The sequence below is a fragment of the Schistocerca nitens genome, chromosome 4 (assembly GCF_023898315.1).
Source record: "Schistocerca nitens isolate TAMUIC-IGC-003100 chromosome 4, iqSchNite1.1, whole genome shotgun sequence".
NCBI classification, from domain to species: Eukaryota; Metazoa; Arthropoda; class Insecta; order Orthoptera; family Acrididae; genus Schistocerca; species Schistocerca nitens.
The window spans coordinates 690,996,670-691,016,312 of record NC_064617.1 but is presented as its reverse complement, the minus strand read 5'-3'; the positions used below and the strand labels follow the sequence as shown (position 1 = coordinate 691,016,312).

The window sequence follows — 19,643 nt, the reverse complement described above, 5'->3', positions numbered from 1 at the left end:
TCAAGCTGGTGGAGGCCCTGTAATGGTATGAGGTGTGTGAAGTTGAGGTGATATGGTACCAATGATACGTCCATACAACTCTGTCATGTGAGACGTATGTAAGCATCCTGTCTGATCACCTACATCCATTCGTGTCTATTGTGCATTCCGACAGACTTGGCAATTCCAGCAGGACAACGCAACACCCCAGACATCCAGAATTACTACAGAGTGGCTCCAAGAACATTCTTCTGAGTTTAGACGCTTATGTTGGCCACCAGACTCACCAAACATGAAGATTATTGAGTAAGTCTGGGATGCCTTGCAACATGCTGTTCAGAAGAGATCTCCACCCCCCTTGTAATCTTACTGATTTACGGACAGCCCTGCAGGATTCATGGCGTCAATTCTTTCCAGCACTACTTCTGACATTAGCCAAGTCATTGCCACGTTGTGTTGGGACACTTCTGCGTGCTCATGGGGTCCTACATGATAGTAGGCAGATGCACCAGTTTCTTTGGCTCTTCAGAGTAATTGACGAAGGATAAGGAGCATCAACTAGCATTTTGTTAGTGGTCTCGCATTAGAATGTATGTCCTTTTAGACCAACAACCTGTATCTTTTAAATATCGAAGTTGTATGTTTCCTTGTCCAGCGACCGTAAGTTACAAAATAACATTTTAATTGTTTTAATTACGAGAGCCATTATTCTCTTGAGGCTTTGCAAAAATCACTACAAAGAATCACCATAAAAGTCAAGCAAAGTTACATTAATACTAAAACTAAAAGTCTATTTGAGAGATGGCAACTCAAACCTGTAATACGAATATTTATCTCATTCCACAAATAAGCCAACCTTTATTTCTCAGTATTCATAGCTGGTGCAGTCTCCTAAACTTCCTTTCCACAGAACTCGATACATCAGAAATTCTTTTCATATATGCCACTATCATTATTGTTATTATTGTCATTATAATTATTACTAATATCACTATTAGTGGCAGCAGCAGTAGCACTGGAAGCACTGCTACCATTGACTTTATTATTTCATAGTCCATATTATTTTCTCACACTGTCAATATAGACACTCAGATCTTTGGAACACTACTTGTCATATTAAAACTGTTATTTCTGAGATAACTGTGATATAAAAAATGTACTATATGTGTGAAACACTGGTTCGATGTAAGAGAGTACGATATTGCAGTGCCTGTGGTGTATGCATGTCCAAAGGAACAGGCAGTTGCGAAACATACAACCATCAGCTGTATAAGGGAATGAAAATGAAAATATATGATGGACCGGACTCGAACACAGATTTCACGCTTTTACGCGAGTGGTCGCCTTAACAGCTTTGGCCATCCATGCAGGACTCACCACCAGACCCAAACCGAGCGACATGGCGCAATCATTAGCACATTGGGCTCGCATTCGGAAGGACGACGGCTTAATCCCGCGTCCGGCCACCCTGATATAGGTTTTTTCCGTGGTTTCCCTAAATCGCTCCAGGCACATGCTGGGGTGGTTCCTTTGAAAGGGCACGGCCGACTTCCTTCCCTATCCTTCCCTAACTCAAAATGAGACCGATGACCTCGTGGTTTGTTCTCCTCCCGAAATCGACCCCCAACCCAACCAGATCCAATTTTTCGGGCCTATTTTCCTGCTTTTTTTTTGGTCAAATATACATATACAAAACTTTTCGGTTCTTTCGTTGCTTTGTTGATGAACATGGAAGAATACGAACTGAACGCAGTCGATTGTGTCATATTCAAACATGAGATTTTGTGTCATAGTATTTGTTCCCTTAATGATCAGTAACAAAGTATTCAGATTCCTGCAATGATCTCTGGATTCCTCTTTTTGCACTTTCATTTGTTCAATGTGTAGCCAACGCTAGAAATGTCAAGAAACGGGATAGTTATTGAAAAGTGAGCACGATTTCTACGACGATTGTGGCATTTGATCACATGTTCCTGCGTCCATTTAAATTTTACTAACAACTTTACAAATTTTTTTTTAATTTTTGACTTTGGACTGTAATTTTCTTCAAAGGAATATACCAAACAAAGGTCGCAGCCGGATGACACATTACACCATGAAACGTTGGCTGCCTGCGAAAAGTCATTTGTTTATAAGCAAGGGAAAGATCTTTGCAGTGTATAATTTGTGTACAGCGTTATGATTGTTTAATGATTGGAGTGTCAGTACGGCATAATTTTCGTTATCCTGTTCCGTATAAGAAGTTGTGAGTTGTAGGTTTTGCTTCACGAAAATGTGAATCACATATAAGGTAGGAATCATCTAAGTTTATGCCCCTGATTGACAGACAAGGTTTTGATTGTAGCGACAGTTAAAATTGCAAAATAGATGCGTCGCCTCTTTACTGTGCTGTGTAGTAAATAATTCGAGTGCAAGCAGTACAAGCGAAATTTAGGGCTCGATGAAAATTGTTCTTTTGAGTAGCTAAGAATCCATTAATTTACGTAGGCGTGTATAATTTATTATGCGCCTTCACATATTCTCCTGGGTATCGTAGTTTTAATGTGGTGTTTAGAATGTATGTATATGTAGGATATTATTTTTTGTGATCGATAATTTGAAAGCCGAAGTTTGCTGTGGCACTTACTTTTTTTTACAGTAAACAGCATAACACTGTGAATACAAGTTTCATGTATTCGCTTCCCCTACCACTCCCTGTTAAAGAACTGGATTTTCGTGTGACCTGTGTATTTTCGTCATTTTTATCGATCCTCAGCTTTTTTGTATGTTGGTGCGGTACGTAACGTTAAGAATGAAAGGATGGCACGTGTAGGGATGTAATGTGAAGTACATTGCAGTTGAACGCGTAAGAATACGGTTACTTCATAGAACATCTATACAATCTCCGATATTACAGCAACATAGAAGCAGCAGCAGTAAGCCAAGTGGCATCAGAGTTTGCTCAAAACTTTGATTACAGTTACACCTGTCTGCTTCTGTTTGCGTTTTTTATAGTTAATGTAAGATACTGTACACAAAATGCGACCGGTCTGTTACCATCACTCCCTGTTAGTGTGCCACATTCAAACACAATTTAAGCAGGCTTTGATGCTACTTACCTTTTTGCTATTTCTGAATTACTGTGCTATCAGACAATGCCGAGATAGTTTATGAAGTAACTACTTTTCCAGTAGTTACCGTTTTTCACATATATTCAGCAGCCTGTGTGATATTACTCATGACACACAATATTTATATAGATCAAAACTCATCTGAGTGACTCATCGTATTAATTGAATTGGGTCAACACTATCCATTGTAGTATAATAATGATTAAAAAGACCATATCAGCAGAAAACTTGAGTTAACTATTTACCAAATTCATAGCAGTTGATGTTACTGTATTCATTAGCTGCTCTGTATGATGAGATTAGTGCTATAAATCATTTCCATATAGGGCTACTGAAAAGTATGTGCATGGTAAAAACAAAAAGTTTTAAAAATGACTTATGTGACATTACTATAAGGTAAGGGGTATCCGAGCACGTGTTGATGCAATACCTGTCTTTCGGACAGTGCAAGTGGATTATGTAGTAAAGATATATAATGAAGGCATTTTTTAATTTAATTGTCTGTTAATATCATGAAATTGAAATCTGTGTTTGTTAATTTATCAGATAATATTTGTATTTTGTTCTCAGCTAGTTTCATCACTTTACAGTATAGTACTAGCTTCCCCCCCCTCCTTTTTCCCCTCCCAGACAGTTTGTTTCATCAAGCACATGTGCTGCTTGATACTCCTGCAATACTGTAATCATATCTGCTTGTTATTGCTTGAGTCTTTAGATATATAGCCAGCCTTTATAAATTAGGTTATACTGAGATTTTGATTTGATATGTTGCAGAAATGCAAGACTGTCCCTGTTCGAGAACATGCATGTGCTGTTTGTTGAAGCCTGGGAAGCAAAACAAGAATTGTGAGCAAAGAAAGTTTGAAAACAAGGGCAAGCCCATCATATACATGGCATCTGTTTTACATCCTGTGTAACACTTATGAGGATAAGTGACTTATTTGGAATTGAGTCCTAATGCAAAATAAAAGTTCGACCAGAACAGTTCATATTAACCTGTCGAGTGCAGTGGAGTACCCACACACTCAGCTCGACACACAACCGAAGGAATCGTATATATTTTTTAGAACGTCAAAGTGTCCTCCAACTCATGACGAAGTCTGCTATCTTCTTCAAACAGAAGCGGTTAAGAGAAACCAACACACACCCTTTAGGAAGAATAAGAATCTACTTGTGATACTTGGTATTGTGATGATATCAGGTTATAGCAGTCTCTCTCTTTGCTAGTGGAATGTTGCAGACTAGTTAGAAAGGATCTCTTCATGAATGTATGGTTCTGCCATTAGCAGAAATTTTGTAGCTGTAGCGTATGTTGCCATCACCTGGTGCAAGTGCAGGGCGGCTGCTGGCACGGCTTTGGGTGGGTGATCCTCGGCCGCCAGGCTGCTCTCCACCACCTGCGCCACAAACTGTCAGTCGTGGCACTGAGACAACACCTCCAAGGCATACCCATCGTCCATTTGTGTGTGGCCACTGCGGTAAGGCTTATGCACAGTCATCACACCTAGCACACCACGGACGTACACACACCGGAGAGCGGCCATTTGCATGTCAGTTCTGTGGAAAGACATACATGCAGTCATCACATCTGACCCACCATCGCCGCACTCATACTGGCCAACGTCAGTTTGTATGCAAGGTGAGAATGTTATATATGTTGGCACTGGTATTCTATTAATGAGTTTTCTTATTCAGTCCTCCTCCCTACGCATCCTCTATATTTACCCTGTCACTCTCCTGATACACTCTTACAGCATATTTTCCCATAACCCTATAATCTGTGGGTGTGTTTATGAGTTGCTTATCCATATTTTATTCTAAAATTGTTTCAAATTTGAATCGAGAACAACTGTCAACACACTGAGCAAGGTGGCGCAGTGGTTAGCACACTGGACTCGCATTTGGCAGGACGGCAGTTCAGTCCCGCATCCGGCCATCTTGATTTAGGTTTCCCGTGATTTCCCTAAATCGCTCTAGGCAAATGCTGGGTGGTTCCTCTGAAATGGCACAGCAGACTTCCTTCCCCGTCCTTCCCTAATCCGATGAGATCGGTGACCTTGCTGTCTGGTCTTTTCCCTCAAAAACAACCCAACTTCCAACCTAGTAACTTAGAAGCAGATATCCTCAGGGTAACGAAGCTGGTTAAAGTACTTCATAATGGCAAGTGTTCTGGGCTAGATAGCATACTGATTGGGTTGCTATCAGAGTATGCCAATACACTAGCCCCATACTTAGAAATTGTTTAAACTGCTCACTCACCAAAGATCCATTCCAAAAGGCAGAAAAGTTGCTTAGGTCACATCAATACTCAAGAAAGAAAATAGGAGTAATCCACTGAATTACAGACTTATTTCACTGGCATCAGTTGGCAGAAGGATTTTGGACCACAGAGAAGTTTTACAGGCCCTCTGCTGTTCCTAATGTATATAAATGAATGATTTAGAAGACAATTGGAGCAGCACTATTAGACTTTTTGCGTGTGATACTGTCATTTACCATCTGGTAAAGTTATCAGAATATCACAACCAATTGCAAAATGATTTAGACAAAATATCTGCATAGTGCGAAAAGTTGCAGTTGTCTCTAAGGATAAGATCTTCTACAAGAGCACAAAAGAAATCTGTTTTAAGTTTGGTTACACGATAAATGACATGAATTTAAGGGCTATCATGTCAACTAAATACAGGAATTACTACGAACAACTTAAATTTGAATGATCACTTAGGTAGTATTGTAGAGAAGGCAAATAAAAGATTGCTTTTCATTGACAGGCCACCTGGAATATGCAACAGTTCTGCTAGAGAGACTGCCCACACTACATTTGTTTGTCCTTGCTAGCATATTGCTTTGCAGTATGGGAACCTTACCAGATGGGGTTGACAGAGGACTTTGGAAAAAGTCCAGAGGAGGGCAGCTCATTTTGTATTATGGTGAAATAGAGTAGAAAGTGACAGGTAAATGATAAGCGAGTTTAGTTGGCAGTAATTAAAACAAAGGTCTTTTGAAGTGTGACGAGATCTTTTCATGAAATTTTGATCACCAACCTTATCCTCTAAATGTGAACTTTTCAGTTTGTTTTCAAATTTTGCTTTGCTGTCTGTCAGTCATTTTATATCACTGGATAAGTGATAAAAATGTTAGTTGCAGCATTGTGCACCTATTTTTTTGTGCTGAAGACAACCTTAATGTGAAGTTATGAGTGTAAGTTTTTCTGGTGTTGTCATTATGTAAATCATTGTTCCTTTTGAACTGCAGTAGATTATTTACAACAAACTTCATGAGGAATAAATACACTGTGAAGCAGTAGTCAGAGTGCCCAACTCCTCAAACACATGTCTACAAGATGTCCACGGGTCAGCACCACTTATTATTCTTACAGCATGTTTTTGAACTATGAAGACTTTCTTAAAAGATTAGTTACCCCAAAACATGATTCCATATGACATATTTGAATGAAGATATGTCAACTTATAGATTTGCCACTCCCTAAGATTTGCAGTGATCCAAACTGCAAATGTGGCTGAACTGAGTTTTTTTTTTAGGAGTTCCAAAATGTGCTTATTCCAGTTCGAAATTTCCACCCTATTCATTATTTCCTCGCCCTCTTACACATGTAATTGGTGTAGTATCCCTAGATGAGCAAAACTTGATATATTGTGTCTTTTTAAAATTCAGAGTGAGATCATTCGCAGAAAACCAGTCAAATGTCATTGTTCACCATTTCTTCTTTTTCTGTATCTGTACTTGGATTGATTACAATATTAATGTCTTCTTCAAAAAGAACTAATTCTGTGTGTTGCATATTAGACAGAAGATCATTTACAAATATGAGGAGCAATAGCTGGATCTAACATCCAGCCTTGGGGAACCCCATATGTGATTTCTACACAAGTCAGAATACCAACCACAGTCTGTACTGGTTGAATTATGAAGTACAAATTTCTACTTTCTTTTTGTTGAATAAGACATTATCCGCTGGTTGGCTATATCGTCAATTTTACAAAACTTCAATTTATACAGATGAATACTGTGATTTACATTATCAAATGTTATAGGTAGGTCACAGAAAATACTAACCAGGGGTCGACAGAAGTGTCCGATCCCACGCGTCGGCTTTGACCCGTGACGTAAGGGTGTTGTCGTGTGTGACGTCATGACGGCGCGGAGTTTGGTTTGAGTGTGGCTGTCTCCAGTTCTGTTTTTTCTTATTTTATTTACTTTTCTGATCTGTTCGTTCTATATCGTAAGATTTTTTTTTTATTTATTTAAAAACACTTATTACTTATTTTAATTATGTTTCCTCCAATTTCTGTTTTAGTTTATTATATTTATCTTTCTGATCTGTTCGTTCTATCCCGTGAGATATTTTTTTAAAAAGACAAAAAACACTAATCAGCTACTGAAGCATCTTTATCTTCTATGGGTTGCAGGGGTTACGACCCCTGTGGAGGTGGGTGAGTATTCATGCATGGCTGTCTTCACTTACACGTTGTAGCTACGCAAGGTGTCTAAATTTGTTTATATTTAGTTTGCCCCCCCCCCCCCACCCAAAACACCCCATTTCCCGCGCTTGTCCCCTTAGTGTCATTAGGCTTCTTGTGGAAAGTGTGTGTGTTTGTTTTTGTTTCCGCCATATTTGTGACGTCATGGGTCAAAGCAGACGGGCGGGATCGGACGCTTCCGTATTTCCCTAACCAATGCTATTTTATTATGTAATGCTTGTCAAATTTTGTGACTGAACTTGTAAGTGGCAGTCTCAGTAGAGCAACTTTCCTGAAATCCTGAATGTGATTCAATGATTATATTGTTTCTCAGGTGAGATAATATTCTAGAACACATTACCTTTTCAAAAAATTTGAAAAAATGATGCCAACTGTGAAACAGGTCAGTAGTGTATGACATCTCTCCTATCGTCTTTCTTGAATAGGGGTTTGTCAATGCAATATTTCAATTTCTCTGGAAAAATGCCTTGAGATAGTGATGCATTACACATTTCAGATAAGACTGAGCTTATTATGTGGGAACAAATCTTTAGTACTATATTGGAAAGACCACCAAAATCGGATGAGATTTTATGTTTTAGAGAATGTAATTTTTTTTTTTCCAGACGGAGAAGTTGGTGCATTCATATGATTGAATTTTATGAGAGTTCCTTTCTCAACATACTGCTGTGATTTTTCTCTTGAATTTTTTCTCCCTGATGTTTGTAATGTATTTAAGAAATGATTATTACATGTATTTGCTACCCATGACCCTCCATTCATTTCAGTAGTCATGTTATCCTGTTCTGTGCCTGGTTGTCTTGTCTCTTGTTTCACTGTTTCATATAGCATTAAGTCTGTTGCTGGAATTAGTGATATGACATTATGTGCATGTTTCTTGTTTTTAATAACTTTTCTTACTAGTTTTGAGTTGTTTTTTAGTGTACAACTAGTGCATAATGTCTACTTGTTCTTGCCAGAAGGTACATTTCTCTTTTCCTTTCACAAGATACTTTAATCTCCATAGTGATTCATGATGCTTTACATGGATGTTTAATGTCTCTTCTGACTAGCTTATGCAGAAAGCTATTTTCAAATAATGATGTGAATGTGCCTCAGGATAGATTAACTTTTATGTTGGCATTTGGTTCATTATAAATTTCGTCCTACGACATCTCTCGTAAACTATTCATGAAATCATTTGTCCTTGGGTCATTAAGTATTATGATTTCCACTGACAATTGGCCATACTATAAGGCATTGATATTTATCCTAGCTGTGCATCATGATTAGACAGAGCATTTGTTATTGAGGAAATAGTTATTTTCTTGTTTTGAGCATTATCAAAGAAAAGATCATCAACTAGGATCCTACTGTCTTTCTCCACTCGTTTTGTAACTTTAATTACTGAGATCAAATTGCAGGATCCAAAAAATATTTCCATGTCACTTTTCCTATCAGAATTCCTTAGAAAATTGAGAGGTGTTAACTGCTTGCTCTTGTGTGACAGCATACTAAGAAATCAAGATTCCTCATAAACAGTTTAGTTTCCCAGTGGGAGTCTATATACAATTTCAATTAAAAGTTAGATATTTTTTAGCATTAATTCACAAGCACACACTTCTATGTTTTGATCACTAGAAAATATACTTGTTTCAATGTTTTTGAACTTGCATTCTGACTTAGTATAAGTAACAACTCCTTTTCATATATCAGTCTTACCTGAGTAAGATGCTAGAATGTAATGTTTTGTATGTGACTGATCTAACCCTGTGGTTGTGTGGTGCTCAGATAGGCACCGGATGTCTATCTTTTCAGAGTACTCTAAATTTTTGAAACACACAGAAAGCTCTTGTACCTTGTTATGCAGTCATCTAATATTTAGATGAAATAAGCTAACTTACTTTTCTGTGCATTCTTAAGCATTTTTAGGGCTGTTTTGTTATTTTGACTTCTTTCAAATCACAGTGCCTGAATTCTGACTCTAACCTAGAAAAAGATACCTCTCTGACACCGGTAACCACACAGGTCTTGCTTAGGTGATGGTGCACGACCGCCCCGCTCCCACCCTCCCCGGTATGTTTTCTGCAAGAAGCTCAGCCAATGTATCGTTCCCTCTCATATTCAGGTTTAGGCCGTGTCAAGTGTATCCTCGTCTCCCAATTATAGCAACAGGTACTGCAATCTTATTTGATTTAATTTCAGTTAGCAACATCTTCAACTCAGTGTTAACACAGCTGATGGCGGTGTTCACTCGGGCTGTTCAAGGCACTGTGGGACCACCATCACCTCATATTTATGCGTATAGTTGCCATTCTTATTTCATTCTGGTCATCCCATTGCTGTAATTCCTGTCCTTAGTCAGACTTTCCCCACTCCACCTACTGCAATAACCTGATCCTATGTGCCAAAATATTTGCGCAAATTCCCTGTATCTTCTGTCTCCTGGCTAAGCGCAGCATATGGCTTCACAATACTTGTGATCCTGTTCCTGTCCTGTACCACCTGGCATACATCCTTCCCGTGGCTACTATGTAGCAGCAAGGCTCTTCTTTCTACTCTCAGTTGGTACCAAGTTACACTGAGTTTCTTTGCTAGAGGTCTGCTGCACTCAACAGTGGCCTACTTCTGGTAACACATTAAACTTATTCGATACTGCAAGCTCAGCTGTTTGTGAAAAAGTTGATGAACTCTTCCCCTTGTGCGAATTGCTTGTTATCTTTACCCGGTTCCCATAATCTTTTCCCCCTTCAATCTATAGATTCCAAATTTCGCATGTTCTTATTCAGCCTGAAGGGTACAGATATTGTCTTCTAGAGTGTGGGACAGTAGAGAAATAGTCTGAAAGTGTTTCGAAGAACCCCTTACCAGGCATTTAAGTGTGAATTGCAGGGTATTGATGTAGATGTTAAGGAAAAAAGAGAAAAGTATTGGTAATTGTGGTATTGCTTGTGCATAAATTTGCAACCAGCTCATCTTTTTCACTTTTTATGTGAAAAATCAATCCATTATTGTCTGCAGTGTTAAAAGTAGATTTTTACTATTTTGATGAGATTTATCTGGTTTCTTTCAGACTCCCAGGTCATGTCCAGTAAAGTAAACTATTATGCAAATCAGTTTATCATGTGGTAACTTATAACACAATACAGTTTATTTACTGTATACTTTGTTAAAAAGAAATAAGATGGACTATAGTAGCTTGCTCACTAATTGTTCCATTGACATTGGCTGATGTTTCCCACAGTTATTTTATTTTGTGTTTGTGATTCTTGATGCATTTTAGGCATTAATGCAAATAGGGTGTAAATTCAGGCAAATGTGATGTCTGTGTTCTGTAAGCGTTCAGGTAATGTCACATTTGAACAGGAAATATGATTTCTGTAATATCAGTTTTCTCCATATTTTTTGTTGTCAAGGAATAGTGTCCATACTTATTGTTTTATCTCTGCTGATACGTAGACTTTTTAAGTATTTAGAAAAGTACTGTATTAGACTACTTGGAACTGGTGTGCACAGCCCAGAAATAAGGTTTAACTGTGCTTAGTAGTTTGTTGCTGTCTTTTGTATCATCATCAGTGTTTTGTTTGTTGATTCTATTGAATTGGAACATATCTGTTAGTCTTTGGACTTCAAGTAATGGTGATAGAGATACAGTAATAAAATAACTTAATAAACAATTTACCAATACATAATTTACAGAAGAGGGAAAACTTTGTTTATATATTTATTTACATGTCAAGTTCTGTGGACCAAGTTGAGGAGCAAATCTCTCAGGTCATGGAATGTGTCAGTACGTGAAATTACAACATAAAAGTAATAAGATAAAAATAAAATGTTTATGAACCTGAAAAAGTAAATCCTTAAGCTTAAGTAAACGTAATTAACAATACAACAACAATCAGCTTAATTTTTTCAAGGAACTAAACAGAATAGGAGTGACCCACGAGGAAACTCTTCAGTTTTCATTTGAAAGCGCATGGATTACTGCTAAAATTTTTGAATTTGAGTGGTAGGTTATTGAAAATGGATGCAGCAGTATACTGCACACCTTTCTGCACAAGAGTTAAGGAAGTCCAATTCAAATGCAGGTTTGATTTCTGCCAAGTATTAACAGAGTGAAAGCTGCTTATTCTTGGGAATAAGCTAATATTGTTAAAAATAAAAGACAGTAAGGAATATATATATTGAGAGGCCAATGTCAAAATACACAGACTCGTGAACAGGGGTCAAGGGGTTCGTGGACTTACACCACTTATTGCCCAAACCGCCCATTTCTGAGCCAAAAACATCCTTTTAGAGTGGGAAGAGTTACCCCAGAATATAATACCATACGACATAAGCAAGGGGAAACTACAGCCGTAATTTTTCCCGAGGGCATCCAGCTTTACTGTATGGTTAAATGATGATGGCGTCCTCTTGGGTAAAATATTCCGGAGGTAAAATAGTCCCCCATTCGGATCTCCGGGCAGGGACTACTCTGGAGGACGTCGTTACCAGGAGAAAGAAAACTGGCAGTCTACGGATCGGAGCGTGGAATGTCAGATCCCTTAATCGGGCAGGTAGGTTAGAAAATTTAAAAAGGGAAATGGATAGGTTAAAGTTAGATATAGTGAGAATTAGTGAAGTTTGGTGGCAGGAGGAACAAGACTTCTGGTCAGGTGAATACAGGATTATAAATACAAAATCAAATAGGGGTAATGCAGGAGTAGGTTTAATAATGAATAAAAAAATAGGAGTGCGAGTAAGCTACTACAAACAGCATAGTGAACATATTATAGAGGCCAAGATAGACACGAAGCCCATGCCTACTTCAGTAGTACAAGTTTATATGCCAACTAGCTCCGCAGATGACGAAGAAATTGAAGAGATGTATGACTAGATAAAAGAAATTATTCAGGTAGTGAAGGGAGATGAAAATTTAATAGTCATTGGTGACTGGAATTCGAGAGTAGGAAAAGGAGAGAAGGAAACATAGTAGGTGAATATGGATTGGGGGTAAGGAAAGAAAGAGGAAGCCGTCTGGTAGAATTTTGCACAGAGCATAACTTAATCATAGCTAACACTTGGTTGAAGAATCATGAAAGAAGGTTGTATACATGGAAGAATCCTGGAGATACTAAAAGGTATCAGATAGATTATATAATGGTAAGACAGTGATTTAGGAACCAGGTTTTAAATTGTAGGACATTTCCAGGGGCAGATGTGGACTCTGACCACAATCTATTGGTTATGAACTGTAGATTAAAACTGAAGAAATTGCAAAAAGGTGGGAATTTAAGGAGATGGGACCTGGATAAACTGACTAAACCAGAGGTTGTACAGAGTTTTAGGGAGAGCATAAGGGAACAATTGACAGGAATGGAGGAAAGAAATACAGTAAAAGACGAATGGGTAGCTCTGAGGGATGAAGTAGTGAAGGCAGCAGAGGATCAAGTAGGTAAAAAGACGAGGGCTAGTAGAAATCCTTGGGTAACAGAAGAAATATTGAATTTAATTGATGAAAGGAGAAAACATAAAAATGCAGTAAATGAAGCAGGCAAAAAGGAATACAAACGTCTCAAAAATGAGATCGACAGGAAGTGCAAAATGGCTAAGCAGGCATGGCTAGAGAACAAATGTAAGGATGTAGAGGCTTATTTCACTAGGGGTAAGATAGATACTGCCTACAGGAAAATTAAGGAGACCTTTGGAGATAAGAGAGCCACTTGTATGAATATCAAGAGCTCAGATGGAAACCCAGTTCTAAGCAAAGAGGGGAAAGCAGAAAGGTGGAAGGAGTAGATGATGAAATGGGAGATACGATACTGCGTGAAGAGCTTGACAGAGCACTGAAAGACCTGAGTCGAAACAAGGCCCCGGGAGTAGACAACATTCCGTTAGAACTACTGACAGCCTTGGGAGAGCCAGTCCTGACAAAACTCTACCATCTGGTGAGCAAGATGTACGAGACAGGCGAAATGCCCTCAGACTTTAAGAAGAATATAATAATTCCAATCCCAAAGAAAGCAGGTGTTGACAGATGTGAAAATTACCGAACTATCAGTTTAATAAGTCACAGCTGCAAAATACTAACGCGAATTATTTACATACGAATGGAAAAACTGGTAGAAGCCGACCTTGGGGAAGATCAGTTTGGATTCCATAGAAATGTTGGAACACGTGAGGCAATACTGACCCTTTGACTTATCTTAGAAAATAGATTAAGGAAAGGCAAACATACATTTCTATCATTTGTAGACTTAGAGAAAGCTTTTGACAATGTTGATTGGAATACTCTTTCAAATTCTGAAGGCGGCAGGGGTAAAATACAGGGAGCAAAAGGCTATTCACAATTTGTACAGAAACCAGATGGCAGTTATAAAAGTAGAGGGACATGAAAGGGAAGCAGTGGTTGGGAAGGGAGTGAGACAGGGTTGTAGCCTCTCCTTGATGTTATTCAATCTGTATATTGAGCAAGCAGTGAAGGAAACAAAAGAAAAATTCGGAGTAGGTGTTAAAATCCAGGGAGAAGAAATAAAAACTTTGAGATTCGCCAATGACATTGTAATTCTGTCAGAGGCAGCAAAGGACTTGGAAGAGCAGTTGAACGGAATGGACAGTGTCTTGAAAGGGGGATATAAGACGAACATCAACAAAAGCAAAACGAGGATAATGGAATGTAGTCGAATAGGGTCGGGTGATGCTGAGGGAATTAGATTAGGAAATGAGGCACTTAAAGTAGTAAAGGAGTTTTGCTATTTGGGGAGCAAAATAACTGGCGATGGTCGAAGTAGAGAGGATATAAAATGTAGGCTGGCAATGGCAAGGAAAGTGTTTCTGAAGAAGAGAAATTTGTTAACATCGAGTATTGATTTAAGTGTCAGGAAGTCGTTTCTAAAAGTATTTGTATGGAGTGTAGCCATGTATGGAAGTGGAACGTGGACAATAAATAGTTTGGACAAGAAGAGAATAGAAGCTTTCGAAATGTGGTGCTACAGAAGAATGTTGAAGATTAGGTGGGTAGATCACGTAACTAATGAGGGGGTATTGAATAGGATTGGGGAGAAGAGAAGTTTGTGGCACTACTTGACTAGAAGAAGGGATCGGTTGGTAGGACATGTCCTGGGGCATCAAGGGATCACAAATTTAGCATTGGAGGGCAGTGTGGAGGGTAAAAATCGTAGAGGGGAGACCAAGAGATGAATACACTAAGCAGATTCAGAAGGATGTAGGTTGCAGTAGGTAGTGGGAGATGAAGAAGCTTGCACAGGATAGATTAGTATGGAGAGCTGCATCAAACCAGTCTCAGGACTGAAGACCACAACAACAACAACAACGACATAAGCGAATGAAAATAAGCATACAGTATTTCAGAATTACCGGTAATATTAGAGGGCATATAATTTATATAAATAAGGAACAGGAGTGGCCCCATCACTGATCCCTGGGGCACCGCGCATTTGACCGTACCCTACTCCGACCATTATCAACATTGTGAATAATGACCTTTTGCTGGTCTGTTGTTAAAGTAAGAGGTGAATCAATTGTGAGCTACTCCCCGTATTCCATAATGGTCCAACTTCTGGAGCAATATTTTGTGATCAACACGAATGCCTTAGTTAATTCAAAAAATATGCCTAGCGTTCGAAACCTTTTGTTTAATCAATCCAGTACCTCACAGAGAAAAGAGAATATAGCATTTTCAGTTGTTAAGACTTCTAAAGATGCAGCCTTTTCAATAACTTTAGCAAACTCTGATGGCATTGAAATAGGTCTAAAATTGTCTACATTATCCCTACTGAGTACTTTGTGTTCAGGAAATTGACCATTCCTAAAGGAAAAATTAAAAATATGGCTAAATACAGGGGTAACACGTGCAACACAGTACTTTAATATTCTGCTAGGGACTCCATCATAACCATGAGAGTCCTTAATCTTCAGTGATTAAATTGTTGACTCAATCTCCCCTTGTCTGTATCACACAGGAGTATTTCAGACATCAATCTCAGAAAGGCATTTTCCGAGAAAGTTATATGATTTATGTAGAAACTAAATTTTTATTTAATGCACCAACAATGCTCAGAAAAGGATTGTTAAATAAGTGTACATATACGTGATATATCACTAACAGAAATATTTTTACTACGAACTGACTTCATATCGTCGACCTTATGCTGCTGACCAGACACTTCCTTCACAATTGACCATATGGTTATAATTTTATCCTGTGAATCAGCTATTCTATTTGCATACCACATACTCTTTGCCTTCCTAATAACATTTTGAAGCACCTTACAATATTGTTTGTAATGGGCTGTTGTAGCTTGATTGTGGCTATTTCTAACATTTTGATATAATTCGCACCTTGTTCTACATGACATCCTTATCCCACTAATCATCTAACTGGGCTGCCTATTACTGCTAGTACCCTGTTTAGAACATTCTAATGTAAAGCAACTCTCAAAGAGCATGAGAAATGTGTTATGGAAAGCATTATATTTATCATCTTTGTTATCTGTGCTATAAACATCCTACCACTCTTGTTCCTTAACGAGGTTTAAAAAATTCACTGTTAAAGCCTTTTAGTGTTAAAATTTGTGCATCATGGTCTTTTACTAACAGAATGCCCGTGTAGTAATGAAGAATGAATAAAAATATTGTCTATGACTGTGCTACTGTTCCCATGCATCCTAGTTGAAAAAAACACAGTGTGCATCAGATCATATGAATTGAGGTCTACTAACATCTTTTTTCTTGCACCATCGTACACTAAATTTTTATATTGAAGTCACCACACACAACTTATTTCTCATACTTCCTACAAAGTGAATCAAGAACCCTCTCTAGCTTGAGCAGAAATGCTCTGAATTCAGAGTTAGGGGACATAGAAACAGCAACAATTAGAAGTTTAGTTTCACAACATTCAGATATCTGTTCAATGCAGTGTCGTAATACATCTATGGACCCAAATGTTTTTTACGTAGGTAGCCACTCCCCCACTCCGCAAAGAACTCCTTGGAAAAACAGCCAACTAATCTGTATCCTGGTAATGGAAGCCTCTGAACTGTCAAATTACTTAAGTGGTGCTCTGATATACCAATAATTTCAGAGTCAACATCTATAAGGGGTTCACTAACTTTATCTCTAATACATCTAATATTTTTACGAATTATGGTAATTCCTTTTCTACTTGGAAACATGACATCCTCTGAAGGTGAGCCCTTAGAGGGACTGCCTTTAAGCAGGTATACCTAATCAGCTGACTTCAGTCTAAAAAAAAGTGCACCTCTAACACCAACTACTACAGGAATTTTTCCACAAGTGATTCCACTACACTGTAACCTATAAACTTCGCCAGTCTCCCCTTCCCATACCTATTGAGGTGCAGGCCATGCCTAGTGAAAACTGATCTACTGATACACCCAACTGGCACCACGAAAATGTGACCCATGCCCTCCGTCATCAGCGCCTAAAAGCCGCATTAAGATGAGGTCGATCATGACACTGAAGCAGTTGCAGGAAATGCACATTAGCACCACCAGTTTGAATAGGTATCTTTACCAGGTCACCACCTACATCATATTCGCCGTCCGTATCGAGATTGTTTCCTGCTCCACCCACTGTCACTAACCGATCCTCCTTTGTAAAATTCCTACATAATTCCCCTCTGCTGTCAGTCATCTGAGCCAACTCTGCACTAGGCTTCACAATGCTGATGACCTGGTACTCAATCCCCAACACTTCCTGCAACTGCTGGCCCACACCTCTACCATGTGAATCTGGATACTGATAGTCACAAATTAACTTGGAGGCATATTTGCAGTAGAAAGGATTACCATGAATCTGGAGGCTGCATGGAACATTTTGCCAACAATGTCCACAAGTTTTTACTGTGGTATGATAACAATACTGTATTTTTAAACATGAATGTTTGATATGTTTGAGCTTAATATTTACAGTGTAGGAAAAGATAGATTGCTGCTTAGCGAAAGATGACACATTGACCTGCACACAGGCACAACTAGAAGACCTTTACGCATTAGCTTTCAGCCACAGCCTTTATCAAAAATAGAAAACACACACACACTCACACTCATTGATACAAACGAGCAAAGCACATTTCTCTCATCTATGACTACCATCTCCAGTAGCTCGGACTGGAATGAAACTGTCTTGTAGAGTGGAAGCAGCGATTTGGAGAGGAAGGGTGAGCAATAGAATTGTATGGGTGGAGTGAGAGAAGAATGTGCAGCATTGAGGAGCTGTGGGGTGAGGATGCAAAGGAGGGGGGGGGGGAAATAGAGTGAAAACAGAGAGAAGCTGGAAAAGATGGGCAGGGGCTTTGGCAGAGGATGGGAGACAAGAATAGTGAGGAGGTGATAGGAAGGAGAGGGTGGAAATTGTTGGATGGAGGGTGTGGGGACAGCATGTTACTGAAATTATTCCGGCTTCCACCTAAGGTAACATCAACGTACAGTAACATACTGCCCCCACGTGCTCCACCCAACAGTTTCCACCCCCTCTGTGCTGTCGTCACTTATTCTCATCTCCCACACTCTTTGTGTGCTGCCAATTCACCCCCGCATCTTTTCCTGCTCCTCTCCTTTCTCACTCCGTTTCCCCTCCCTCCATCTCTCCCCCACAGCCTCCCAACACTGCATCTTTTGGAAGTCTAGTACCTGCACAGTGCTCTTCTCTCCCACATGGCCCATACACTGCTATCCCCTCCCCACCACCACCACCACCACCACCTGATTACTGCTTCAGTTCTATGTGACAGTTGCGTTCCAGCCCGAGCTGCTGGAGATGGTGGTCACGTGTTGCGTAAGGTGTGCTTGCTTGCGTGCGTGCGTGCGTGCGTGCGTGCGTGTGTGTGTGTGTGCGTGTGTGTGTGTGTGTGTGTCCTTTTCTGATGAAGGCTGTGGCTGAAAGTTAATGTGTAAGTGTTTTTTATCTGTGTCTGTCTGCAACTCAATGTGTCACCTTTACGGCAAGTTGCAATTTATCTTTCCCATACACTGTTAATATTCCAGCCCGAGAGTTTCCATTGTTTGAGCTTAATATTTTTCATGTACTTTCCATTCTCATTTTTGAAGTGCTGAGTATGTTTCAGATGTTCAAATAAGTACATATGAAAACTGTAAGTGACAACATTGTGATAATATGCAGTATTTGTTGTTGTTGTTGGGCAGTCACTTTCGGATTCAGTTTTGGTTATTCTTAGTTGTACTTCATTTCCTTGGGCACGTCTGAGCTAATTCCATGCACACACAAATCTTCTGTGGGAGAAAATGACACATCAATGGAATAGGTGAATAGCGGTACACCCTCTCATAGTCATAGTTCAAAGGGACACTATAGTGAGGTTAAAAAAAACTTGGAATTTTGGCAGTTTTGTGGAGAATGATTGAGGGGGAACATTGCTGCCAGAATGCACCTACCACTTGCCTACTGCAATTGGTGCTTTGTTGTTACCCAGCTATCAGAGAAACAATGTTACATTACTTTTCACTTGGGCTGATTTGAAATAAGTCAGATTTGATAGTGCATGAAAGAAAGGAAGCCTAATTCTGCTATGCACTTCATTCATTTCGTCGAACTGGAAGTGTGGGATTTTTGGCTGGGACATCTTTACAAGTTCTCTTAACTCTGCTGTATTTGTGCTAGGTTCAGAGTCCTCTAATGCAACACTTTTCCATATCAAAAATAAAATATCTGCTTTCCTCCACTGCATTGTTGGAACTTGATACATAATGGAATGGTGTGACACATGTCCATTGCTGTTCTTGAATTCTGAGGAATATTTTGGAGCAGAAAAGTAGAGCCTCTTTCATGGAAATTTTGGCATTCATTACACCATGAGTCACTTTGGAAAAACACAGCAATAAGCAGTTTCGAACACAGCCAGAAGCCAAACCAACATGAAGCCCAAGTATTCTAGTACATTTGCCTGATGTTTTAGTTGTTCCTTTGGCCGTGTGATCTGTGCAGTCTTTTTTCAACATGCGTCATTCAGTAACCCACAACTCGGCAAGCCACATGATATTTTCAAATGAAATGCTCCTCACAGTAGATAACTGGCATTTCTGAGCTA

General features: G+C 39.1%; 1 protein-coding gene across 1 annotated transcript in view; it reads left to right on the top strand.

Moving 5' to 3' along the window:
* The first annotated feature begins 2,108 nt into the window (after positions 1–2,108).
* LOC126251911 (zinc finger protein 239-like) overlaps positions 2,109–19,643 on the top strand; it is an 81,633-nt gene continuing 64,098 nt past the window's right edge. Inside the window, exons 1-2 of the mRNA XM_049952642.1 lie at positions 2,109–2,269; positions 3,864–4,728. Of these exons, the coding sequence (XP_049808599.1) occupies positions 4,399–4,728 (330 nt within the window). The 5' untranslated portion in view covers positions 2,109–2,269; positions 3,864–4,398. The remainder of the gene's footprint in view (positions 2,270–3,863; positions 4,729–19,643) is intronic.